This window comes from Sebastes umbrosus, chromosome 2, assembly GCF_015220745.1.
Source record: "Sebastes umbrosus isolate fSebUmb1 chromosome 2, fSebUmb1.pri, whole genome shotgun sequence".
Lineage (NCBI taxonomy): Eukaryota > Metazoa > Chordata > Actinopteri > Perciformes > Sebastidae > Sebastes > Sebastes umbrosus.
Window position 1 is genome coordinate 1,453,294 of NC_051270.1, and position 27,858 is coordinate 1,481,151.

The window sequence follows — 27,858 nt, forward strand, 5'->3', positions numbered from 1 at the left end:
CGCTGTGAACTATCCATTAGTGTCCTCCTCTGTGCTGCGTGAGAGGCTCCTCTATTTCTGTTTGGCCATTGGCTCACTACTCTCGTCTCGTGACTGCTCTTTGGTGACCTGGACTCGGCCGACAGATGTAACGATGGACGGTTCTGTCAGTCAGTCTGTCAGCGTCCCTGAGCTGTGAGTCTCACATCGTAGTGTCTGGAGTGTCGCCGTGCTCGCTGTCGGAGCGTATTTCAAGAGAAGGACTTGAGAATGAGTGAGCCCGACCTTGTGTGTTTGTTTCCAGGAACATTCATACAGTATGCGGGTGGAGCTGAGGTTGAAGCGGGCCACCACTGAAGGAATTGAGGATTGCATGCAGAGTGTGTGTGTAGAGTGTGTGTGTGCGTGCCAAAACATGTGCTCTCATCGTCGGTTTGATATTCAGCTACATGATTCATCAGAGTCAAGACTCTTCTAACTAGGACTCTGAGTCATCAGAATAAAACTCTTGTCTCCATCTCTCCCTCCATCTTCCCTGCCCCCTCTCATCCTATTTCAATCCTTCACTTTATTCTTCTTTATGTTTTCCTGGTTCACACACACACACACATACACATGCACACACACTTTCAGTCTGTATATTTCTGTATTTAATGAGCCTGCTTTGATGTACTCCAGCTTCCTACAAGGAGAAAACACACACACACACACACACACACACACACAGCATTCAGAGAGCTCTCAGCAGCCCCCAGTCTGAGATGCAGATCAGCTCCATGTTTCAAATGCTGCTGCTTTAATGTGTGGGTGAAGGTATGCAGGTATGCTGTGTGTGGTTGCATGTATATTTCATCACTTCTTTTTTTACTGCACAAAGGAAGAAAATACATTATTTAATTTGTTGTTAAATGTCTTATTTGACTTTTCCTGAGTTTGTTTTACATCTGTTCTGAGGCACATCCCTGAAGGCACCGTTTTTTTTTTTTTGGTCAAAAGACATCAGATGTTACAGTTAAAACATTTGAACGGGATTCACTGATCTGATACTGACCTTTTTAAGTGGATTAGATTCAGTCATGACGCAATGTTAGATTAATTAAGTTACAGACAATTCACCCCACTATGTTCCACACAGGATGGAAAACCACTTCATTTTGGAGAAAAGCATTGGTGTCTGATCGGTATCTTTGGAATCCCGAGTTGAGGTATTAGAAGAGAAAAAGTCACAGCAATGCTGTTGACACTAAACTTGTTCTCCAAATTCAGCCCAGTTTCAATCTACATGTCTAGATATCTCGTGTAGTCTGTGGTTTTACCCGAATCAGACTTTCCCAAGTCAACTCTAAGGGCGTATTCACACCTGCCTTGTTTAGTTGGGTTGAATGGAACCCTGGAGCGTTTACCCTCTCGGTGCGGTTCGTTTGGGCAGGTGAGAACTCAGCAATCTCACTTTTGGTGCGCACCAAAACAAGCGAACCGAGACCTCCTTGAAGGGGTGGTATCGCTTCCAAGCGAACTGCGCTGCGGTTCGGTACGCTTCGTTTGTGGTGAGAACATGATCTGACCTCGACCCGGCCCAACTGGAGAAAGTGTTGCGCCTTTTTGGATTAAACCAGCTCCGGTAGTGAGCAGCGCTGTGCACGTCAACACCAGACACCAGACACCATTACTATAATTGACCCTACGCTTGCCCTCGCTATTCACATCAGTACTAAACAGGTGTAACATCAGGCTGTGTTGAAGACCACGGGCATACATGATGGATCTTCGGACATATTTTCGGCCGATGAGCATGTCACAGTTTAGGAGGGTTGAATGCACGCCTCCTCCTCCTCTGTCCTCCGTATGTCTTGATATGCGCCTTCGGCAACTCCAGTGCATCAACACATTGTTTTCCAGTCGCCTCATTTTCAAACTGTATCGTTGCCCTAAGTGAAAAAGTTCTACGATGTAAAAAAAGATGACTAGGGCCAAGATCAAGCCGCGTAGTTGTCCCTACATTGTTGCGTTCATTGTTGTTTGGTCCACTTGTAAATGCTGCCGTGTGAACACAAACCAAACTCGGGGCAATATGCAGCATTGTAGCAAATTGGTTCCTGATTCAGACCAGAGCAAACCCACTACGGGGGTTTAAAACGCCCTAAGTTGCAAGTTTTTACCAAATATCCAACTTTTGCTCTCAGCCAGAGAGTCGGTCACACTGGACAGCAGAAGAGGAGGTTGTAAAGCAAGGCAAGTTTATTTATACAGCACATTTCAGCAACAAAGTAATTTAAAGTGCTTTACATAAAACATCAAAAGCATCGTGCATAAGCAGAAGATAATGGACGGATGATTATTAAAACCGAATTGTTGTTGTTGTGCATCATTTCTCATGCAGATTACCATCTAATTGACATTTGTATATTTATTACATGAAGTAATGAAATGGACCGCTTCGCTATTTACTGTCTCGTTGCCAATTCTTCTGCCTTTTCCCTCACCGAGGGTGAGGCATTGCCGTTTTTTGTCGGCTCTGCAGCGCAAGCGTGCATGCAGATGAACGGCACTCCTCGCTCGCTCACCCGGTAGCGGCATGGAGGGAGACGGGCGCCGGTTTGCGTGAGCTGCCGCAGAGCCGGATGAGGATGGGAAAAAGTTTCACTTTAAGGGCATTGCCTAACCAGGCATTAACAATTCACTTTCCCCGTGCACATTTGTTTTTCATTGAGAGATGACTTCCCGTTTCCCGTCATGATATCATTGTGCACGCAGCATCAGCCTTAGGTATCCAGCTGCCCAGCAGGCAGAGGCCAGGCAAAGTATCAAGGGAGTAAAGTAAAAAACAGAAGACAAATTCAACTAACGTTAGTCTAACGTCATTTTGAAAATGTTTTTCCGGATGTTTTCATGCATGAAAAGACCCAAAATGAACACTGTAAGCTGTGATACTTTTTTCTAAATGATTTAACAGCGTTTGTATAGGAATGATTCTGTCCCAAGCTGTTTGATCACTATAAGCGGTTGATCGCTGAAATCGTGATCAGATGAGAGCGACGGCCGGCTCGACCGCCACGTTACCGTGATACGATAACGTTTCCTGTCCGTGACAGAGTTAGCATGCAGCTTTAGCCGTGATGTCTAGCTCTGCTTTTCCTGTAATGTGTGAAACCCAAAGTGTTTCCATCCTTTACTGGATGTGTAGTGTTTACCACGCTGGATTTAACATGTGAGGCTGCAGCTCGTATCCACTCGTTTCGGCTCGCTGTGGTTTGTTTTGGTTGACGGATACAGAATGGGTATGACGTCACGTTACTCAGACTACAACAATAAAAGCGGTAACTTCCTTCTACCTCCACATAGACTCAAATGAGGCAAATATATCGATTCTGGCATTAAAAAATCAATTTCAAAATTCTTCAAAATCCTTTCCCCTGTTGTTTTCTAATTATACCAGCGTCTGGTCGTGTAGTTTGAGTTATGTATAAATCCTCTAGTCTGTATTTATGTTACTGAAGAGAGATCAGCCTGTTAACCCCTCCCTGCTCCGACAGGCCGGATTAGCATCGTGTCATCGTAGCGGGCGTCTGCGTAGGTCAGATTATAATTGATTAACCAGATTAGCGACTGTCCGTGAGCGAGTCGGGACTCAGAAGAGATCGGACTGAGCGATCAGATAGATTCAGGGCGTGTTGGGCTAAATGGGTCGGATGATGCTTAATGTTGTGCAACTATTGTAATGGTTATGATAATGATAATGGCTTCTGAATAGGCCCTTCTGCTTGATCTGACAGAGGGTCGGCTCTTACACGAATATTGTATCGGAGCCCTGATTTTCTTGTGTGTGTGTGTTTGTCTTTGTGTGTGTGTGTTTGTCTTTGTGTGTTTGTGTTTGTGTACTATTGATTAAACTGTAAATGTTCAGCCATTAAGCTGCTGCTGCTTCTAAGCTGTTTTTCTTTCGTGTAGTCGTTGGTTCGGGCAGTTTATGGCTTTCAGGCTCCATCTCTCTCCTTATTGTTTTTACCCAGCCAGACAAACAATGTTCCACTCACTCAGTGTGTTCGATGGCTGCATTCACACCAGCGTCGATGACTGTGGAAGCTAATCAATATCACTAATCGTTTGCATGTAACTGATAGCCGACGCATTGATTTGCCACTTGACGCCGTCGTCTATGTCACATAGAAGTGGTGTACATCATCTGAAAGCTGGAACCTGGAGATTAATCTGAGATGCAGCTCAGCACTGTGTGTCAAGTTGTTCTAGTCATAGATCAGAAATAAATAATGAAAGTGTATAAAGGTTTAGATAGAACATTATGATAGAAGTAAATGATGTCCATCTCTATGCTCTATTATGTCTCATAAGTTGTTGCAGCAATTTTTGGGTTGATACCATTTGTTACACAGATTTTGATCAATTATCCTCCAAAATACCACATTAAGACACCAAAACCTCGAGGAACACCAGAGAAGAAGACATGCTGTGATTTGGGATCACAAACTTTTGACATTTGGAGATTTCTGCAAGAATTGCGTTTTTTTTGGCGATTGGATGGCGGGCACTTCTGTTCAGAAACCCCCTTATTGTCAATCTAGCTAGGAAAGCCATCCATTCTCTGAATGCTCTAGGTCTCTAGTTTGATCCATCCATCCTCTGAATGCTCTAGGTCTCTAGTCTGATACATCCATCCTCTGAATGCTCTAGGTCTCTAGTTTGATCCATCCATCCTCTGAATGCTCTAGGTCTCTAGTCTGATACATCCATCCTCTGAATGCTCTAGGTCTCTAGTCTGATCCATCCATCCTCTGAATGCTCTAGGTCTCTAGTCTGATACATCCATCCTCTGAATGCTCTAGGTCTCTAGTTTGATCCATCCATCCTCTGAATGCTCTAGGTCTCTAGTCTGATACATCCATCCTCTGAATGCTCTAGGTCTCTAGTCTGATCCATCCATCCTCTGAATGCTCTAGGTCTCTAGTTTGATCCATCCATCCTCTGAATGCTCTAGGTCTCTAGTTTGATCCATCAATCCTCTGAATGCTCTAGGTCTCTAGTCTGATCCATCCATCCTCTGAATGCTCTAGGTCTCTAGTCTGATCCATCCATCCTCTGAATGCTCTAGGTCTCTAGTTTGATCCATCCATCCTCTGAATGCTCTAGGTCTCTAGTCTGATCCATCCATCCTCTGAATGCTCTAGGTCTCTAGTCTGATCCATCCATCCTCTGAATGCTCTAGGTCTCTAGTCTGATCCATCCATCCTCTGAATGCTCTAGGTCTCTAGTCTGATCCATCCATCCTCTGAATGCTCTAGGTCTCTAGTTTGATCCATCCATCCTCTGAATGCTCTAGGTCTCTAGTCTGATCCATCCATCCTCTGAATGCTCTAGGTCTCTAGTCTGATCCATCCATCCTCTGAATGCTCTAGGTCTCTAGTTTGTGGCTGTAAAGTTTCATGAGGCTGTGATTATCCTAGAGGTCACCACAGGTCATTTTATAGAGTGAGGTCAATGAAATGTCTCCTATGGGGACTAACATCATCACACATGAATACAGTTGGGGTCTTTGGATCCACCAGAGTCTCAGCTTTACAGTGAGACCCAATTTATGTAATTCAAGACTGTTTAGGGACCCCAGGATGCAGAAATATTAAAATACACAGTACCTGGATTAGGTTTTCTAGTTTAATATGATACCAGTATCTTCCCTCTAGCTTTAAAACTGAAAACCTAAAAATTGCAAGTTGCATTAATGTGTTCAAGAAATTAGTGGCGTTAAAATTAATTTGCGTTATTAACTTTGACAGCCTTTATAGTGATAACTGTTAACGAGAAAGACAAATATTGCCCATCGTTGGAAAAAAAACAAACATGTAGATATGAACCCAAACCCTAAATATAATTCATCATGTCTCTTCAGGCGTTACTATGGGGTTTGGCAGGAGAAGATATCCATGTGTGTGTGTGTGTGTGTGTGTGTGTGTGTTCATCCTTTAAGCGTAGTTACATAATAGGGTGGAAAGACAGAGCAGGTTACATAAGGCTACCCCTATAGAGTATACTGGAGTGTTCCAGGGAACCTCAGTGTGTGTGATGGAGCCCGACGGAGGGAACACGAGGTCACGCTGAAACAGCTGTTGGAGCATTTCTCTCTAATTACCAAAATGTCCGCCCTCGTGATGCCCGAGCAGCGTTTGTTAGATTATCCCTCTCTCTGTCTTCATCGCTTCCCCTCCTCGCCGCCGTCACTCCCGTCGTCTTCTACGTTTCTCCTCACCCTCCTCTCCCCTCTTCTCGTCCATCACTCCTTCCTCTCTGTGTTGCTCTGGGGGCCGCTCTCTCTCTCTCTTTCATCCCCTTTGTCTGACCCCTCCTCCACTATTTGTCTGTAAGAAGAGAGGAGGGAAGGAGATGAGAGGAGCGGTCCAGCAGGGCTCATGTTTAATTGGACGAGCAGTAATGAGATTAAAAACCATCCATGTGGGCACGCATGTGTTTGAAAGAGAATGTATAAAATGTTTTATTATTTGCACAGCCAAACATCTGATATGTTTTGGGTACCGGCTACATCCACATGTTAATAGATGAGCCGTATGTGTTTAATTATAAAAGCTGTATTTTCAGCAGCAGGACAGAGGCTACAAACTGAAAGTGAAGGGTCTGCTCCGTACGGAGTCTCAGCTCAGAGTAGCAGGAGACAGATTTCAAACACACGGGACGAGAGAGAGTTGACGGACCAAGAGATGGCGGAGGATTTGGTGTCAAAGTGAAAAGCAAAAGCACCTATGTGGCAATATTTCAGATTTAAACCCGGTGCTATAAGGGAACCTTAACGTTAATGAGGTAAACGGCGCGAGGAGGACTGAGCGATCACAGCCGGTGTGCGTTAGACTGTAGCTCTGATCTGACCACCAGACTTCATTTGAAGTTGTTTTACTTGAATCCTAGACATTGGCTTGTTTTCAGTGTTAGAGACGGATTTACAGTTTGGTTGGTTTGCTCGTTAAACATCATACTACTACACTTATAATTTTATTAGGATCATTTTATTTTATTTATGACCTTTGTTGACGGTAGTGTGTTGTAGAGAGAGGTTCAGCTTCTCTTGAATGTTAGGATGTGTTTTCTCCACAGATATAGAGCAGGTTAAAGGATTACATTTTTTTAATGTTTATATCCCATTAATTATAAATCTTATATTTTATATCGCCGGGAAACCTGCGTCCCCGCAGCGAAAGCTCTACCGGAGAGGTCAGACACACTGCCACCCGACGGTAAAGACCAAAGTAAGCGCGCTACACATAATGACCGTCATCTTTTCTTGTAAAATGTCCGCTGTATTCATTAACACCAGTGGGAAAACTTCCTCACCGTCACATCCCTAGAGGACAGGAAGAAAACACTAACACCCCACCACCGCCACTGCATTTACATCCGTGGTGCAGGTTTCAAATCGAGTCATTCCGCCTTTTCCTTGAAGTCTACTTATTATCTGCAGCATGAATCAAAGGGAAAAGGAAAAGTCACAACAAACTTGTGTATGAAAATGTTATTCTAGTTTTGTCCAACCAACAGTCCAAAACACAAAGATCTTCAGTTTGTTCCCATATAACAGCCGCGACACATTGGACACGTGAGAAGCACAAATTAAAAAATGAACACTGTGGTCAAAATGCGGTTTGCTCTCCCGCTCGCCGCACACGAGGGGAGCAACACTGACGAGTTACATTCATTAAAGAAAGTTGATTTCATAAAAAAAGACGAACTCATTTAATCCGATGAATCTCTTTATTCAAACTGAGGATTTTGTTCAAGGATTCTTTATTTTATTTTTTTTAGTGTGATGACGTCATAAAATAGAGGCTTTTATGTAAAAAAAAAAAAAATGACATTCGGTACAGCACTAAACATTTACTACATGCACTTTTGGATATCAATCGAACTGCGAGTCTACCCGGGTAAAGGTACGATTGATAACATTCAGCCGCTAGCTGTCACATTCTCCCTCCCCCGTTCCATTGCATTTACTTCACAACAAGTGGTTGCCAGGCTTTTACCGTCAAACTCAGCCAGTTTTTTCCACACTAACTGTCGCTGATGGCACAGAGATACCAACATTGTTTTACTACAATTCTTGTTAGAAGTGGGAACCAAACGTCAGATATCATCCTCAGAAATAAACAAAATGTTCATTTTGGACTGAATAATGCACAATTTAGAAAAGCCATACTTTATTTGGCACTTTTCGTAAAGGCTCTGTGGATGTATTATTGTTTTTTGTTGTTTTTTATATTTGTCTACATAAAAATGTTATCAATAAGACCTTTAAATAAAAGTTAAATATAAAAGAATAAAAACTGTAAAACAATTTTAAAGACTCTGCACATCTGCACAGGTGTTTTCACTGATATCAGCGGATGAGACCGCACCATTTGAATGATGATGATGATGATGATGATGGTGTAATTTGTCCCGCCCCATCAGGTGTAACAAAGCTAACAGGAGAGTGAGAGAGATGTCAATCAAACGCTGTGTGTTCACCCCCACACAGACCTGAAAGGAGGTCTAATCAGCCAGAATCGGAGAGCTGTGTGGGTGGACCAGAGGTGTGCACGGCACCACAGTTAAAGACTTTTCTGATATTTGTACACAAAACATGGTTAGCGTCAGGACACTGTGTGCATACTGAAGCAGTCCTGTTAGTCCCTCCCTCTTCCCCGTGGTTGGTCAACTTCTTTCCGCATCATTCAGTCAGTCGCTTTGATGAGCCGTCTACCTGGAAATAGCATCAGTCCCAGCAGGACGCCGCCACAGAGAGCTGCACATCTTTCAACGTCTTGTCTGCTGCTGTTCTGTTTCTCACTGTTTTCCACCAATGTTGTTTTTATAACGCCGTAAAGGGATCGCTGCTTTAAATCTGAGATGGTCTTGTTGACACTGTCTTTGCATAAACATTGATAACGAGGCTCTCAGAATACCGCAGCCATTCTGAAAAAACCTTTACTAACAAAGCCTTGAATATCTTGTACGATATCTGACACTCTTCGATAAACTCAGCAGTAAAGGCTCAAAGTCAGAGGTTTCATGGTCACCTACAGTATTTCCAGCTGAATCAAAGTAGTGGGCATGATCAGTCAGCCTTTCAGTCTGGATTTAAAAGATGTACGGTATAAAATGATGGCGTATAGTTTCATTTTGCTGCTCAGAAAGTTCTCAAACACGCCGTCAAACTGAAGGGATCGGCCACTTTTTGCCTCTTTCTGCTCACTCCAGTTATACATGTCAAACTTTCTACAAATGTGAGGCTGTCTGGACGCCCCTTGAGGTTTCTGCTAGCCATTAATGACTCCACTGTTGTGTGTTTTGCATCAGGTCAACCAGGAGAACGTGGTGAAGGTGGGCCACAGACAGGTGGTCAACATGATCCGCCAGGGAGGCAACCGGCTCCTGATCAAGGTGGTGACGGTGAGCCGGAATCTGGACCCCGACGACACAGCACGCAAAAAAGGTACAACAACCTGTAGAGTCTGCTCTTCAGAGTGAAAGAGAAGTGGTCGATATTGTTCAAAACTGGGGTGAAAATTACCGACGGTGACGTTCAAATCATACATGGATTAGAAAATGAAATAATAATGAAGAGCTCCAGCTGTGGAGCAGCAGGACACAGCTGTACACCTTGTGAAAAACCTTCATGCTGTATGGATCTGCTACCCGCCGTACCTTCCCGTATTAAAACACCACAGACTGCAGTAAAGCAGCATGCTGACTAATGATGTGTTATGTAATAATATCCCTCGGAGGCAGCGAGGAATCGGACTCACTCCGTGTTCACAATGCAAACAACAAAAATAACACAGAAGCACAAGTTCTTATATTTCCTATAAAGCTGCCGGCTGTCAAAAAAGTTTTAGTAGGCAGCATAACTATAGCTTGTTAGATTATCAGAACTAAACCATTTGACAATACTTACCTTACCTTATATTTCACTGCCCATCAACACTAACACTTAAAGGGAGACTACTGTACGTAACTTTCACTGAACAGCAGCCACAATTGACAAATATGATACGATATTCAATTCTAAAAAGTATTGTAACAGTAGCAGAAGTGATGTCCAGAGTACCGATCCGATACCAGCGTGATAAATGTAATATCTTCTATCTCCTTGGTGGAATTTATCTCATCGTTGTTATGTGGTTTCAAATGTCTGCTGCCGCAGTTCATTCTTTTATTTTTCCCCTTTGCTTTGGTGAAGTTGTCGAGCTCTTTCACGTTTTTGCGTCTTCAAATGTTTTATAAGATTGCTGAACATATCGCCGTTTTACTTGTTGGATTTTCCACTGTGAAATATCGCCATATTGCTGACATTCTCCTCGCTCTGACTACCGTTATCGTTACACTCTCCACTAGCACCACACTGTTGTTGTTTGATATCGTCACGTGACAAACTACCTGCGATCAGTTCTTCTTCGCTGAGAAGAGCGGCGAAGAAGAACTGATTTCCGGTTAAACAAGTTGATCTTTTTCTGGGTTAATAATATTTATGGTATTTTATCGGTGCATAGGCTGGCGTATGCGCCGATACCCAATCCCGAATTTTGGTCAGTATCGGTTGCATTTCCGATACTGGTATCGGTATCGGAACTTATACATTAGACGCCAATTTCTAGCTAAAGTTTAGCCTTCAGTGCTGGTCATACCAGACCAAGTAAGGCTGTAGCAGCAAAACTTATGAGAGTATTGTTTTGAATCGATTTTCTTTCTTTCTAAGAACTATAACTGACAGAACACACCCACATTTTTATAACTTTTCTTTAACGTAAAATTCAATTGCATGTTCATGCAGGCAACAACAGCTGTCAGTGTGTCAGTGTGCTGACTTGACTATGACTTGCCCCAAACTGCATGTGATGATCATAAAGTGGGCATGTCTGTAAAGGGGAGACTCGTGGGTACCCATAGAACCCATTTACATTCACTGATCTGGAGGTCAGAGGTCAAGGGACCCCTTTGAAAACGGCCATGCCAGTTTTTCCTCGCCAAAATTTAGCGTAAGTTTGGAGCGTAAGTTGCGTTAATGCTTTAAAGAAATTAGTATTGTTCAAAATGTGGGTAATTATTATGTTAACTTTGACAGCTGTAATTATCATTCATAAACACGATCCATGAGAAAATGTGATGCCATTCTATGTCTGAATAAAACAAAATGACATGTATGTACTGTAGTCACATGACTCTCTGTGTCCCTCAGCTCCTCCTCCACCAAAGAGAGCCCCCACCACGGCCCTGTCCATGCGCTCCAAGTCGATGACCTCTGAACTGGAGGAACTCGGTAAGAACATCCCGGTTTGACTTTTACTCATGATGTCATCAGGAAGTCTGTGTCTAACAACAGCACCTCTCTCCCTTTTCTTATTCTCACTGATTGGTTCATCTCTCTATAGTGGATAAAGGTAAGCAGTTAATGCTGCATGACCTCTTGCCTTCCATTTTGCTTAACTGCAACATCCATCGGCTCACAGCGGCTGAATGAAGCTGTCGTTCAGGCTAACGCTATTTGAGTTTCCATCGTTCGATCATTTTGCTTTGCCTCTTAAAAAAAGAAGCTTTTCCTCCCTCCTCATCTCCTGCTCTCTGTTGCTGTCATGCATGAAGGACTCTAGCTTCTGAAGACCGCCGCACCCATGAGCTGTCAAATACATGACATCAGTATGATCTCTGTGGTTTTTATATGTGTGTGTGTGTGTGGTGTGTACCACCTCTCAGGACCCTCTGTGTGTGTTGCATTAAAAGTGCTGCGCTGTCATAATACCTTCTGACAGACAGGCCAGTCAGCGTTTCTGAGACACATGAGCAGAAGGAGACACAGGAGGCCTGACAGGGGAAGGAAGGAAAGAAGGAAGGGAAGGGAACGAGGGAAGGAGGGCAGGAGGTGTGAAGGCAGCATGAGTTCAAATTGCGCTGGATTATATACTTGTATCATTTTCTTTGAATCCGGGTATGGCGAAGTCTGCCACTACCAATAAAAAATACTTTATATTGCAATAATATACTGTATATACATTAGGTTTTGTTTTGTTTTTGTTGTTTTTTTATTATTATTTTCAGCTATTGCAGAAAAAAATTGAACCACAAACAGGATTTAATTTCATGAAAATCTGAAGGATTATAACTTTAACAGAGGAGGTCTTTGTGTTAGGGGATCTCGTTTATAAAACACTACGAAAAAACTCAAATTCAGCCCAGTCGCCAGAAAAAATGTTTGCATTGGACGTTTCTGCAAACAACGGATACGTTGAATGGCGACGTTTCTGTACCCAAAATATGTTTCTTATATACGTTTCATATCAGCCTCGTATCATGCTTGCAGGAACGTACAATGCTACGGGGTTAATGTTGTGAAACGTAACATAACAACGTGACAAGGGTGACAAGGTGACGTGACAAGGTGACGTGACAAGGTGACGTGACAAGGTGACGTGACAAGGTGACGTGACAAGGTGACGTGACAAGGTGACGTGACAAGGTGACGTGACAACGTGACATCAAAATGTGACGTCAAAATGTGACGTAACAACGTAACAGGACAACGTAACAGGACAACGTAACAGGACAACGTAACGCAACAACTGTAACAACGCAACAAAACCACTATAGTTAGGTTTCAAAAATCCTAAAGTGGTGTTTATTTGTGGAGATTATCTTGCAGAACAAAACGTGTCAGTATCATAGACGTGTGTTTGCCACAGAGCTTATTTTTAATTGAACAATCCCATTGGCTTTTTGTGGAGGGAACCGGGGCGATGCTAACTTCCTGGTTGGCCTACAAAAATCCGTCATCCCTGGAGCACTCTATAGCAGCTTGTGATTTACACGTATGGAGCGATCATTAGTTACCGCAGCTTTGTGTGGTAAAGGTGTGGCAAAGAGCAGGCAGAGAGATGAAAGGTGAATGAATAAATAAATGACAGGAGAGGGAGTCGACTCATATCGCAGGAAATTGCTGACAGAAAAAAATACCTCTGGTCAGCATGTTTCTTCTGGAGCTGCTTATTTGACACATTTCATTCTTATATACTGTACGTTATACATTTATAGTAGGAAGCGTTCTTAAGTGCATTCATGTTTTTATATCTGAATGTAAATTACGGGATGCTCACTACATAATGCATCCACTGCAGAGGGACAAACTTAATTAGAAGAAAAATACACTGAATACTTTTTTAAACAAAGCTACAGTACAAGTGTACTTTTGTTCATCTTGTGGGGAGGATTGAGTCTGTTTTTGTTCTTTAAAGACACCAAAATCTTTTTTCTGTCACCCCCTAAGCCACTCTAAGGAAAAAGAAAGGTGGTAAGTCACTGCAGGCATGTTTGAGTCCGATCCGGTATTCCCAATGATTGATTTATGTCACATACCTTCCTCACCCCCACCCCGCTGTGATTACACTGTTCTATTTGTTGACAACTTATTTTGCTTTTTATATAAGAATCTGTCTGACATTCAAACCAAACGGTGTTACACCCGTAGTAGGGCTGCACAATTAAGCGAATATTAATCATGATTTTGGTTTCCCACAATTAATTGAACATGATAGCCTGCGATATTGACGTTTAAAATGCTCACAGAAAACTCTGCTGCATATCAAATCAAGCGCTTCCTAAACTAACAGCCACCAGCCGGTGATCGACATGTTTTGGCTTCACTTTTGGGTATAGATATTATCTTTATTATTATTATCTTAATGTTGCTAATTTTGCTCTCGAAGTGCACCAGATTGAAGCATTTAACTTTAAAATGTAGCTAACAAAAGGGTAGGGGGAATATTCCTATATTTATTCATATTGCAATATATATATACATATATATATATATATGTATATATATATATATGTATATATATCAGAAAAAAAATATTACAATGTCAGTTTTTTCCAACATCGTGCCGCCCTAATTTGTACATTAACAGTGATATAGTACAGCATGGAAGTGAAAGCAGCGCTCTGTTTATTTTAATGTGAAAGTGCTATTAAAATATTTTGTCGCTAGAATCAATGAATAATCGTGATATCAATATTGATCAATTCAGGGATGCACCGATATAATTTTTTCAGACCGAGTACAAGTACAAGTACTTACATTTGGGTGCTCGCCGATACTGAGTACCGATACAAGTACTTCTCTGTGCCAAAAGACCCTCGTTAACAGCCAGCTGGAGGGTGTGAGCGACACACGGCAGGCTGGGGAGTCCCGCATACGAGGCGGTGCGCCGCCACCGGCTCTAGGTCGGCTTGGAAAGGCACGGGGTGAAGGTGCTTCCCGGGCCGTGGACAAAGTGCTCGCTGCGCCCTCTCTCCCCACCGGGGAGGGACGGGGCCCCCTGCTCCCGGATCGACTGTCAACCGGGGCAGACTGTCCTTAGTGCGCCCCAACCGCGTCGTGCCCCCAGGGCAGAGCTCAGCCCACGTAAAAGGCACCAGGGGTCTGCGGCGATGTCTGCAACCCACCCGACCCGTCTTGAAACACGGACCAAGGAGTCTAACGTACGTGCGAGTCAGAGGGTGCAAGCAAAACCCTGTGGCGAAATGAAAGTGAGGGCCAGCGCGCGCCAGATGAGGTGGGATCCAAGCCCAACGGGGTTGGGCGCACCGTCGGGGAGTTGGAGCGTGAGCGCGTGCGATAAGACCCGAAAGATGGTGACGAGAGGTTAACGTCGCGCTGCCGTAAAGTGGTATCGTTGCCGTTGTATCGGAACTGTATTACGAGTACGAGTACGAGTACATGAGCACAGTATCGGACCCGATACCCGATACTAGTATCGGTGTCGGTGCATCCCTAATCAAAATAATCGTGATTATCATTCTGGCCATAATCGTGCAGCCCTAACCTGTAATGTATTTGCATGACTACAGCTGTTCTCATTGTGCTCTAAATGTTGTGCATGATTTATTTTATGTTGTATTGATGTTTAAGCTCCTCTGTCCTTCGTTCACAGTCACAGTTTCTGGACGCCGAGTCGTCCCGTATAGTTTACTTTTGATTAAAAGGAGTAGTTCACCTCAAGAGAACTTCCTAAACACGAACAGCGTGCAACAGCAAGAACCACATTATTTCATTTCTCTAGGAGAATATCAAGCTTCAAACACAATGAAACATAACAACAGAGCCTTAATGAGGAATTACACAACACTTTACTCGTGTGTATGTGTGTGAGCAAAAAAAAAAACACTGTTGCTGTAAGTCAATGTTTGTTCATTTTACCTGTTCTAAAAAGGTGTGTGTCTTTTCTTTATGTGTGCCTTCTTTCTTTCCCTCCTGTGTCATTGCAGGTGTGTGTGTGTGTGTGTGTGTGTGTGGTAGGTTTCCAGGGCAACCGTGTTTCATGTTGTCTGATGTGCTCTAGCAGCAATCCAATTGCGAGAGCGAGGAAATGTGCTTTTTTTCCTTCCTGTTTGTGTTTTTTTCTGTAACTGTAGTTAAGGTCATTGACGCTCCTTTCCTCCCCCTTTCCTCCCTTCCTCACCTCTCCCCTCCTCCCCCCTGCCCCCCACTCCTCTCCTCTGTGTGTAGATGCGCAGAAGAAGAGGATTGTTTTCCAAGTCACTCTAAGTAATCACTCCCCCCTAATGCATGGAAGCTTTTCTACATCCTAGACAGAGCTGTAGCCGGGCAGGTCGAGGCTAGATCAGGGCTAGCATGTAGCTTCTCTGAGCGAAGCCGTTTTTAGGTGGGACTCTATCCGAAGGGCATCATCACACGCCAGAGGGAAGTTCACTCCTGCCAAATTTGCCGTTGACACCTTTCCCAAGAATACGACTGAGAAAGACAACGGCAAACTTGACAGACCTCACGTTCATTGTTCATGTTCCATTTAATGAGGGAACGACCCCGAGAGTTGGATGATGCTGCTGTTTGGAAAGCTTGCACGGCTTGGAAGGCTGGACACGCCCGACGCATTTCATCAAAGTCCTCCTGTCTCCCCCCCTCCCAAAAATGTGTTTCAATGTTGTTTTTTTGTTTCAGTCTCATCTGCAATTCAGTGTGGAAACGCAGGGAAGGGTCACTGTGAATGATTAGCTTGCGTTTGGCCCATGAGAGACTTACTGAGGGTTTTGCAAGTTCAGTCCTGCCCCCCCACCCCCGTCATTTCTGTTGCTCATGAACGACGGCTCGCTTTATCTTCCAGACAAAGTTGAAGAGATGACGCACGCCCAAAAGACCTCGCCTGTGGATACGAAGATCGCCACGATCAAACCACGCCCATCCAGTCGCTGTTTGGTTACAGCAGCTGATATGAATGTAGGTGAACAAAACTTAGGGGTGGGGGAAAAAATCGATTCACCTATGTATCGCGATTTATTTTAACAATTTTGAAATCGATTTTTTAATGCCAGAATCAATATATTTGCTTCATTTTGAGTTTATGCGGAGGTAGAAGGAAGTTACCGCTTTTATTGTTGTAGTCAGAGTCATATACGTTCAGTATCCGCCAAAAACTAAAATGAGTCGGAACGAAATATTAGAAAACGGCGGAGGGTCTGCGTGGATACAATCTGCAACCTCACATGTTAAATCCAAACTAATAAACACTACACATACAGTAAAATATGCACACTAACTCTGTCATGGACAGGAAACGTTATGGTATGGCAGTAACGTTGCGGTTGAGCCGGCCGTCACTCTCGTCTCCGTGGTCAAATGGGCCAACGCTACGACTGTAGAGCACCCAGATACTGACATTTATGTTGAATGCATTGAAACGGCCCCGATGGAGCTGACCATGGATGGATAAAGAGGATGGAGCTGACGGGAGAGCTAGAGACCACCTTGAAGAAGTTAGAGGAAGTAGTAACTACGTTCGGTTTTCAAAATAAGGTGTTAACAAAGGGAACTGTAGATCCAAATACATCTATGGAAATGAGATTGATGGATTAAATTCACAAAAAGTATAAAACATTACATGTCCCTTATAAATTAAAAAGAAAACACCACTAATCTGTGAGGGAAATGTCTTTATTGTTGATTTTTTGGGTTGCTGGATAATAAATAATACCTGACAATGACTGATATATTTGACTTCAGGACATCTCTGACTACATACATGCTGAAAATCAAACATTCTTACTGGATTCATTTAGATATTTTCTAAAGTAAAAGTCCCTAGAAGTGTATGATTCAACTTTTTCCCATGGTCTAGTGTTAAAAAATAAACAAAGTAAACTTAAAATCACAATACATATCGAATCGGCACCCGAGTATCGTGATAGTATTGAATCGGGAGATACTGTAGGTGAATCGTCCCAGTCCTAACAAAACTGAAATCAGCTGACATTAAAAAATACTTACAAAGTTGGAACATACATAAATAACTGTTAAATAATCGACTTTTTAAGAATTAGATTATTCCTTACACAGTTTATACAGTACATGGTGTATATGATGTTAATTTGTGATTCTGAAGGTGTTGGTTTTCAGTGTATTATATTAATTTTAAATGCCTAATGGACAGCAGTTTGTTTTACGCCTTAATTTTACTGATGGATAAATGAAACTAAATGCTGTTAGTGTTGGTGTCCACAGCCAGCGGAGAGCTAATGAAGAGTGTGTATTTCTGGGTTTATCATTAACAACTCTCTGGTTTGCAGTCCATGTATCATGACCGTCAGGGAGTAGCAGTGGTGCCGCCCACTGTGCCGGGGGCTTTCCTGGGGCTACCTGAGAAGAGCACTTTGAAAAAGCAAAAGTCCATAGGTATGATGTGTATACCGTTAAGTGTGTGTGTGTGTGTATGTGTGTGTGTGTGTGTGTGTGTGTGTGTGTGTGTGTCGGTAGTGAGTTGTGAACTGCATGTCCGGTACGTTGTTCTTTTAGCTTGTCGTAATATTCCATTAATGCTCAGAGGACTTGCTCTGTGTGCTCAAGCAATATTAAAGCTAATTATAGATAAATTAGAATGATCCAGTCAGCAAAGTGTGCTTTCAGGCGATAATATTGGAGGTCATTAAGCATATGCTGAAACCTCATTCTCACTGCTGAACTGGAGGGACGTCATGCAGGCTAATGTTACTCACAGCGCTTTTCATTTGCAATGCCATCATTATTATAACTTAAAAAAAATATGAAGGTCTTTTTTTTGCATTAATTGCAATGAAAGCACTTTTAGCATATTCTGGTTTCATGGCACTGGTTTGTCAACTAAATAGTGTAATTTGACATTTTTTTATGTACACAGCTCCTATAACTACTCCATGGCTACTCTTCAGCCTTTCATATGTAAAGGATAATGCTCAGCGAGCTGGTCATTGTTGTGAAATAAACCCCTTCAGGGCGATGCATCAACAGTGACCCGCTCGCTGTACATTATCCCGCTTATTACACGGCTACTTACTTAAGAAATCAACAATCTGACACAAAAAACGATCCTCCAGAGTCCGACATCAGAATTGCGCCCATAGCAACGGTGTGCTATACATAGCAACGGTCTGTTAAACATAGCAACGGTCTGTTATACATAGCAACGGTCTGCTATACATAGCAACGGTCTGTTATACATAGCAACGGTCTGTTAAACATAGCAGCGGTCTGCTATACATAGCAACGGTCTGCTATAAGAGATTAACAGACCTTAGAACGCCGTGATTAACCAATCAGAATCGAGTATTCAACAAAGCCGTGTAATAAAAATGTTTATTTTTGTCCGTATTATCCAAGATCCCAGTCGGTGGTGTTGTGGTGTAATTCGTCAAATCAACTCATTAGTTAATTCTCACTTGCTACATCAAACATCTTTTAGCCGGCTACTCTTCTTATCTGGCCTCTCACAAATTTCAGGAACTCCCTTCCTGGATAAATAAAGGTTAAGAAAGAGCTCAGGTGAATAAATGAGACATTTGCAGAGGAAGGAGGAGGCCATGCTGGAAATAAAAAATAAGAATGTCTCCCCCAGGTCGTCACATAATTTTTCTTTCTGCTCCATTTCTCCAAGGTAATACGGAGGATGAGAAACAGGGATTCCTCACACCTCCCCTACTCAAGTTCTCCCGCAGCCTCTCTATGCCCGACACCTCAGAGGACATCCCTCCTCCTCCAGCCATTTCACCCCCGTCGCCACCTGACTACAACTCAGCCGCTGGCCCTACACCCAAGAACTACGGCACAACACGACCCAGCTTCACCCAGAACTCGCCCAACGCAGTGAAAACCATCAGCCGAACCACCGACGTCGGTACGTTAAGGCGTGGCTACTTCCGCCAGAGCTCCGAGCAGTTTGAGAGCACACGCACCCGAGGGCGCACGCCAGTGCCGGAGAACCCTTACTCCGAGGTGGGCAATAAGACACTGTATGTGCCAGCCAAACCAGCTCGAAGGAAGGGCATGCTAGTGAAGCAGCCCAACGTTGAGGACAGTCCCGAGAAAACGTGTCGCATGCCAGCAAGCCCCTCGGGCGCGGTTTCCATGCCTACTACGCCCGTAGAGCGAACATGCTCCTCCATCCCCATCCCCACCATCATCGTTAAGGAGCCCTCCACCAGCAGCAGTGGCAAGAGCAGCCAGGGTAGCAGTATGGAGATCGAGCCCACCACCCCTGAACACCCGCCTCTCATGCCCACCGGTTGTGGTTTGCGTCCTGAAGACCCCATGTCTCTAAGCAACCCCTTTGCGGCAGCTATTGCCGGGGCAGTACGGGACCGGGAGAAGAGGCTAGAGGCAAAAAAGCACTCCATTGCCTTCCAGTCAATAGACATGGGGGATGATGAGTTCAGTAGTCCCACACCAACCCCTCGCCTTCGCCAGTCAAAGTCCATTGATGAAGGCATGTTCAGTAGCGACGAGCGGCTTCGAAGAATATTGGGTCCCCCTCCCGCAGCACAGCTTGGGCCGCCTGTCGGGGGCGGTAGTGGCAACATGACAGATTTCAACACTCCTGAGCCCACAGTGGTACGAGAGCCTCTAAACACCAGAACAGGCCAGTGTCAAAACCTGGACAGTCCCATTAGTCTCCCAGCCACTCCTCCTAAGAGCCACTACAGGGCCAATGGGACCTACCTCCATCCTGTCACCGGCAAGCCCTTGGACCCTAATTCTCCACTCGCTCTGGCCCTGGCAGCTCGTGACCGCGCGATGAAGGAGCAACAAAACCATCCTCAGAATCAGCCACCAAATCCTCCTCAGGTTCAGCAAACACCCAAGCACGAACCCCAGTCCCTCCCAACACAGCCAAGTCACAAACCGGACCTCAACCAACCGCTGTTTATTGACACCAAACTACGCTCCGGCATCGAGACGAGTTTTGCTGCGATCTCAACGGCGACCATGGGGCGGCCCGGCCGAGGCGGTCTGCGGAGGCAGATGACGGAGCAGAAGTACGAGTCCGATGGGGCGCGGGAAGAACGGCAGCATCAGGCAGCTGAGGAGAGGAAAAGTGCGCCGGCGGATGTGGCGGACACGTCGCCACCCAAGTCAACCGGGCTGTTGATGGTCCACACCAGCAACGAAGCGAGCAACAAGGTGAACAACCAAGAGGTGGAGGGGCAGGACAGCAACAGGCCGTCTGAGCTGAAGGACCCCAACCAACCCGATCCTCTAAACGCTACAACACTGTCCGCCAATCCCCAGCCACCCTCATCACACAGGAGGAGCATTCCCTTAGGGGAGTCTTTGGATGAACCAGTAAAGCTGCCCTTCCGCATCCCCCCTCCTCCTCTCGCCTCAGTTGACATTGATGACGATTTTGACTTCACAGAGCCCCTCCCCCCACCGCTGGAGTTTGCCAACAGTATTGACATTCCTGATGATCAGGCTAGTGCCATTGCAGAGATGCTTCAGCAACAGAGACGGAACGGGGGACCTGCTCTACCCCCGTACCACGCTCACGCCCCACCGCCTGTCACCGATCAACACAAACGGGTGGCGAACAGCATGCCCCCCTCATATCCTCCTCCTCCACCCGACTCAGAGTCGGGGGTGGGTGACTCGGGCATCGAAGAGGTAGACAGCCGCAGTAGCGGGGATCCTCAGCACATGGAGACCACCAGCACCGTTTCCAGCATCTCCACGCTGTCGTCGGAGGGAGGCTTCTGCGACAGCGCTCTGGAGAGCCTCTACGCCACCGCAGACGGGCACGCCTACCTGGTGGATCGGCCCCCCGTGCCACCCAAACCCAAGGGCAAGTCCGTCATCAACAGAACATCGCTTTATCACGACGCTCTCATCGAAGAGCCCCCAGAGTCCTACGGGTCTCCGCCTCAGGCCCCTCCCCCTCCCCCTTCATCCTCTGAATCTCCTAGGACTCCTACTCAAAGGACATCCAAGCTGTGGGGCGATCAGCCCCCCGAGCTGCGCAGCCCCCCATCCACACCGGACTCCAAGAACACCGTTATCACCGAGCTGAGCTCCATTCTGCAGCAAATGAATCGCGACAGGCCACCCAAGCCGGGAGAAAGCCTGGACTCCCCCACGGGGACCAGGGGGGGCTTCGGAACAAGGTATGTCAGTCACTTAAATATGTTCTTATTTTGATGTGTATAATGCTCCATATGTCATTCCCAGATCTTCCCTCATCCTTTACTTTTATTCATAATTTATTTCAATGGTTAGTTACTTGTGCAGGAACTCCATTCACTGTATGAGTTGAGCAAACCTCCTAGAGTCTGTAGTGGTTTCATGGCGATATGCCAATGGCAGTATTTGCTTGTAGTATTGTCTGCTGTTGTGTCAAAGCATGAATACTGTTGTAATAATAATACAAAATGGAATTTGTATAGCGCTTTTCTAGGACTCAAAGTCTCTTTACACTAAGCGGCGGAGGTGGGACAAACAATAACAGACATGTGACTCAGACACAGGTGTGTCAAGGAGCACTTGACTAGTTATTGATACTGCATTTTTAGTTTTTAGTGCACAGTGGACCTGAGATATAAGTGTTTTTTTATTAATTTTAGAGAAGCCTGGGGTGTTATTATTATTATTATTATTACAGGGTCGTTTCACCCGAGATACAACAAATCATTTTCTCACTTACTCCTTGACATATGTAGCCATGCAGATGATTTGGGTTTTATTCGTCCAGGTTTTGTGATATATATCCCAAAGTAGGGATGTTAATAATTAACCGTTTAACTAAAATGACCATCCCTATCCCAAAGACTACCAGCTGATCCACTGCATGCTCATCATTGATTATACTTATGAGTTTGGTTTTCTGTTGACAGGATTTTCAATTGTGTCTCGGTGATTATAGATTTGTATATTTGGCGGGAAACTGAAGGTTAAGAGTTTTAGAGCATTACAACCCAGCTGCTTGTTTTTGATGTGTGTGGAATATACAGTATATGAGGCTACAGGGGTGTGTTTCTATGTCATGTGAAGGGTTTATAGAAGGTTCTTCAGAGGCTTCATGTTGTTGTGGCGTATGATCGCATGATTGTCCATAGTTAATCGCAATTAATCGCAATCGGGTCAAAATGTACCTTAAAGGAGGATTTGTCAAGTATTTAATAAGGGGTCCCTTTGACCTCTGACCTCAAGATATGTAAATGAGAATGGGTTCTATGTGTACCCACGAGTCAGATTTGCCGTTTGGGGCAGCTGTTGTTGCCTGTTGGGCTGCAGTTTGCCATGTTATGATTTGAGCATATTGTTAATGCTAAATGCAGTACCTGTGAGGGTTTCTGGACAATATCTGTCATTGTTTTGTGTTGATAATTGATTTCCAATAATAAATATATACATTAATTTGCATAAAGCAGCATATTTGCTCACTCCCATGTTGATAAGAGTTTTAAGTACTTGATAAATCTCAAACAAATAAAAAATATGTGATTAATTTGTGATTTATCTATAAATTATATAACAGAGCATGGCTTTGCAGGTTGTCAGAGGTGAGCACAGGTTTTTATATAAGTAGGTCTCTGTACAGGCATGATGATGCCAAACCTGGCAACCTCACTGTTTCGGCAAGAGGTTGGTAAAGCTCAGTCACTGCGTCCTACTGTTGTTTGCCAAGAAGCAGTTCATGTAACTCCCTCTAAAAGTAACTGTAACAGCTAGCAGCTACTAACGTCAGTCAACTATGTTGATGATTTCTAGTCACAATATTTGGCAGTAGAGAACAGTGTTGAAACAAGCGTTTATTGTGGTAGAAGTCTAAGTTTGAGGTCTGTGTGTCATGAACTGTGGACTTCCCCGTGGATAAAAGAGTTACTGTGGGGAGTTGAATCCTCTGTTTATAGTGTAGCACATGTGCGGACATCATTCATCATTCAGCTCATCCTCTCGCTTTGACATTTATTTTCACTGTTTCTAAAATGAATGTTCATTTGGATGGAAGCACAAAGGACCACTAGAGGCAATAAATATTAAAGTGGGGGCTGTTTACTTGTTGATATGCAGGATTAAGGGATGGTACATTTGATATAACAAAGATTGCTTTCCTAGCCATAGCATAGCTATGTTGTAGATTGTTCAGGGCATGCAGGAGTCAACTTTGGAGTAACTGGGACACCATTTTGATGGACCCTGCACCTGGACCGGCTCAGCTCATGGTTTTTTAAACTCACATCTCCCCTGTTTGAGAGGGAAATAAAAAGCACAATAAATAATTCACCGCTCGCATGCATTTTGTATGAATGGTCCCATCGCTCATCAGTGAGGTGTAGAGAGCACAGAGGGAAAGAGTTGATTCCTCTGGGCGTTGGGGGCCTTCTGATCTAATAAACACTGTTAGATCAACAACACTGTGACGGCCATTTGTGGTAATTACAGTGAGATGCCCGGCAGCTGCTGAGGTCCGGTCTCGCGTACCCCTCCTTCACGCTTCACGCCACATACTATCATGTTATCCTCATTTTCATCGTCTGCGTTTCAAAGTCATGTCTGTTGACCTTTACACCTTGTACTCATCTCATTTGCAGCTCACGCCTCTCCATCTTCATCTCCATTTTCTCCAGTCTCCTGTAGTTCCTTCACCTCTTCTTTCTTCATGCCTTCTGTGTCTCCCATCTTCACAGGTACGTTCACGCCAAGTACGTACGTTCACGTCATACTAGGGATGGAACGGTTCAGGTAAAAGATTCGAACCGTTCGGTTTGCTAGTCACGGTTTGGGTCCTGTATGCGTTGTTCGGTTCATTTTTTTCATGTAGAGTTAGGCTCCCGTTTATTGTCACACTATAAATCAAGGCCTATTGAAGGAGGCTGGGACACTGGCGGACATGGGTCTTGAGGTATGGGGTATAACACATGCGCAGTGTAACTGAAGCTGCGTCCTTTAACCACAAGGTTGGCGGTTCGATCCCCGGCTCCTACAGACTGCATGTCGAAGTGTCCTTGAGCGAGACACTAAACCCCAAGTTGCTCCCCGGGCGCTTGCAGCAGCCCATTGCTCCTAAAATACTTAGGATGGGTTAAATGCAGAGGTCAAATTTCATGTATGTACCTGTATGTATACGACAAATAAAGGTTTCTTCTTCTTCTAATTAAGATTTGACAATTAAAAAGTGTTTATGTTCCTTATGTAAGCCATACTTTTGTTAAGGCAAACATTTGTTAACTTATTTTTGCCAAATAAATGAAAAGCATGTTGAAATCAGAACTTGACCTCATCGCTGTACCATAAATGAACCGAACCGAACCGAAAACCGTGATATGAACCGAACCGTGGATTTTGTGAAGCGTTCCACCCCTACGTCACACCAAAGCCCTGTTTCCACTTTTACATTTGTATCCACTGCTGCCATGCTTGTTCTTGTTTGTCTGTGTGGTGACACATTCTTGTGAACATGGTCACTTAAGAGAAATAGAAACTTTATACTTGAACTGTATGCTGCTCCTATCAAGTAGATGATAGAAGATGAATAGATAGATAGATAATAAATCAGCCCAGTTAATGACTTCATTACCAAGCCATTATGTTTAATCTCACAGTGATCATGGTGTGACATTGGGCATCTTAAGTCTCCATTTTGGTGAAAAGTTGCTTTGCCCATAAAGTGAAGATCTCTCTGGTTGTCTGTTTGTGCTGCTGGTAGCTGTATGATGCTAAGGTATCAGGTGCATGAAGCTGGCAGCCTCTCAAAGTAAACTGTTTATTCCCCCCAAGCCATGCATTTGCATTATTTTTTTTAACTGAGAGGATTGTTTTGCACAGTGAGGTTTCTTATGACTTCTAGAAAGCAGAGATTCTTTTTGTATACTACTTTAATATCATGTGACTCATTTTGCGAGGTTGGGAAAAGTCTTTTACGTCAGCGTCTCCGTGACAATTATAAGAGGGGATGTGTCATTATTTCGGTCCCAGTTTTTCCCGATGGCGTCTGGAATTGCGGAAGAACCAGGCGGCAACCTCCGGTTCTGAAAAGTGAAGCCAAAGCTGAAGAGCCTTAAACCTGCATCCTCTCTACCAGCCAGCAGGGGGCGACTCCTCTGGTTGCTAAAAGAAGTGTGATGTACAGAAGTCTATGAGAAAATGAGCCTACTTCTCACTTGATTTATTACCTCAGTAAACATTGTAAACATGAGTTTATGGTCTCAATCACTAGTTTCAAGTCTTCTTCAATACAGCATGATGTTCATTTAGTAAATTATGGTCCCATTTAGAGTCAGATAGACCATAAAGCAGGGGATGCTTTGGGGCGGGGCTACCTTGTAATTGACAGGTCGCTACCACGGCGTTGTCGGTGTTTTTGTCTTACACCTTTAACCCTTTCACAGTGTGTTTTCAGTTCATGAAAGTAACACTTTTGGTCGCCTAAAAAATGTCTTAGTCAGTGTTCAGTTGTATTAGCTCCACCTTCTCGTGTCACTTCTGGTTGCCAAAAACCAAGATGGTGACGGCCAAAATGCCGAACTCGAGGCTGACGATACCGACGAGTCACGTGACTAAAGACAGACGTGACAAAATAAGTCAACCTTAATTTTAGTCTAGGGACAAGAAAAGCGCTCTCCTGGTTGAAAGTGTTGCTACTAATACTACGTCACTTGCTCTAACCGTCGAATAACGGCACGGGTGGGTTTACATTGGAGTTAGTTGAAAGCCCGGTTCGTCACATAATGTTGCTAAAGGGTGCCTCCATCTGTGCGTCGGTTTCCGAGCCTGAGCGGCGCTGACCAAACGGCGATATTTGACGAGTTGGGAGTGAGAACGGGTCGATGAAACCCCGAATTATAACCTCATTTAGACAAAATGTTGGGCAGGTATAAAATATTCTCAGGTGTTGGAAGAAATGGATGATTTGTACTTTCACATGACGGACAAGGAAGTTGTAGTACCGCCGTTTGACCACTACGAAAGTTGGGATCGACGACCGGCGCTCTTCCTGGGTGCTTGTTCCCGACACACAACGTTTAATATTTACGATTTGAGATCGGTGCGTCCAGGATGGACTTCAGAGCCGATCGATGGATGTAAAAAACACTCTCAACATACCTCCCAGGATCATCTTTAGAACCATCAAACAATCAAAGACGATTGTCGGAAGGGGGGGAATCGGGCCCAAAGTCGGCTTGGTTGTCGTTTAGTGTGTATCCGGCATTAGTTTAGCTCAGTAACTGATTCACTATGGGTTCAAACAACCAGATGTCATCCTGCCCTGATGTGACTTCAGAATCCAACCCTCATTCCTAGCGGCAATGAACATCCTGCTAAAATCAGTCGATTGCTTGTAATCTGGCGTTTTCAATTGTCGCTCTGAAGGGTTTGTGTGTGTGTGTGTGTGTGTGTGTGTGTGTGTGTGTGTGTGTGTGTGTGTGTGTGTGTGTGTGTGCGTGTGTTTGTGTGTGTGTGTGGGTCCATGTCAGTTGGAGTTTAAACCCCGCTCTCTTGTATGTCACCGGGGTCTCCGATTATCTGCCTCCGTGCTCAGAGGGGGTTTTCGTGTTGCTCCACTTCATGTTGTGGAGAGGGGTTGCCAGGCGCTGAGCAGAAGATGTGGTTGTAGGCAGCCAGAGACGTGCAGATAGGGACCACCTCGTCATATGAAGAGGCCTGCGGAGGGGAAAAGGTGGTCCTGCTTCTGTGACTGTCAAACAGATGGCAACAGAGATGCACAGAAGATGGCCTAGATTCACACATGCTCTCCCTCCCTCTCTTTCTCTCTCGCCCTCCATCCTTTGCTCTCGTGCACAATCTCCTGTTTCTTTCTTCCTCAGTATGTTGGAATCAGCCTCAGCACCGGCGCTAACATCTCATTTTCTCCTTTGGACATTTGTGTTCCTTTCTCTCTCTCTCTCTTTCTCTCTCTCTCTTCTTTTTTTTATCCCTGTCTCTTAGCCTCCCAGATTAAATGTGCGTTGGTTGTGCCTGTGGACGAAAGGGTTGCCTAGCAACCGGCTGATGAGAGCAGCCTTGAGGCCTGCAGTGATGTCAGTCTGAGTCAGGGGAGGGGTGTGTGTGTTTTTTACATGTGTGCATGTGTGTGTGTGTGTGACAGAGAGATGGAGCAAGAGGATGGCAGGCCTAACCCTCAGCAGAGTTCAGCATCATCTCACGCAGGTCACGTGCCGCGCTGCTTTAGTAGGCCACCGTTATGTAACCCAGCACAGCCGAGTCAGTCTCTATCTGTGTGTGTGTGCGTGTGTGTGTGTGTGTGTGTGTGTGTGTGTGTGCGTTCAAGCTTCTATAAATAAAGGCAGCGTGTGCACGCATGCCAATGATTGCGACCCTGAATGCGTGAGCCGGTGTGTGCTAGAAAGAAGCAGGGAGTCATGCGATGTGTGGGCGTGGCGAAGGCGAGGTCTCCCACCACAGATATCAATAGCACTGCATCACTTTCCTCTCAACCTGCTCAGCTGACGGAGAGCGAGCGCTGAGATGAAGGCCAGCGAGGGACACGTGCTAACGTTACTTGTGTGTGTGTGTGGGGGGGGGGGTTGACTATGTGAGTGCATTCGTGGTACATT

General features: G+C 44.6%; 1 protein-coding gene across 4 annotated transcripts in view; it reads left to right on the top strand.

Annotated features, from left to right (window-relative positions):
- Positions 1–27,858, top strand: part of LOC119503463 (SH3 and multiple ankyrin repeat domains protein 2-like) — a 236,632-nt gene that overhangs the window by 195,167 nt on the left and 13,607 nt on the right. Inside the window, exons 18-25 of one of the 4 annotated variants that reach the window (XM_037795273.1) lie at positions 9,334–9,469; positions 11,213–11,293; positions 11,406–11,414; positions 13,292–13,315; positions 15,533–15,571; positions 16,149–16,261; positions 17,608–17,713; positions 18,948–21,447. In XM_037795273.1, coding sequence (XP_037651201.1) covers positions 9,334–9,469; positions 11,213–11,293; positions 11,406–11,414; positions 13,292–13,315; positions 15,533–15,571; positions 16,149–16,261; positions 17,608–17,713; positions 18,948–21,447 — 3,008 coding nt within the window. The remainder of the gene's footprint in view (positions 1–9,333; positions 9,470–11,212; positions 11,294–11,405; positions 11,415–13,291; positions 13,316–15,532; positions 15,572–16,148; positions 16,262–17,607; positions 17,714–18,947; positions 21,448–27,858) is intronic. The other 3 variants (XM_037795280.1, XM_037795288.1, XM_037795297.1) reach the window with 3 other exon arrangements.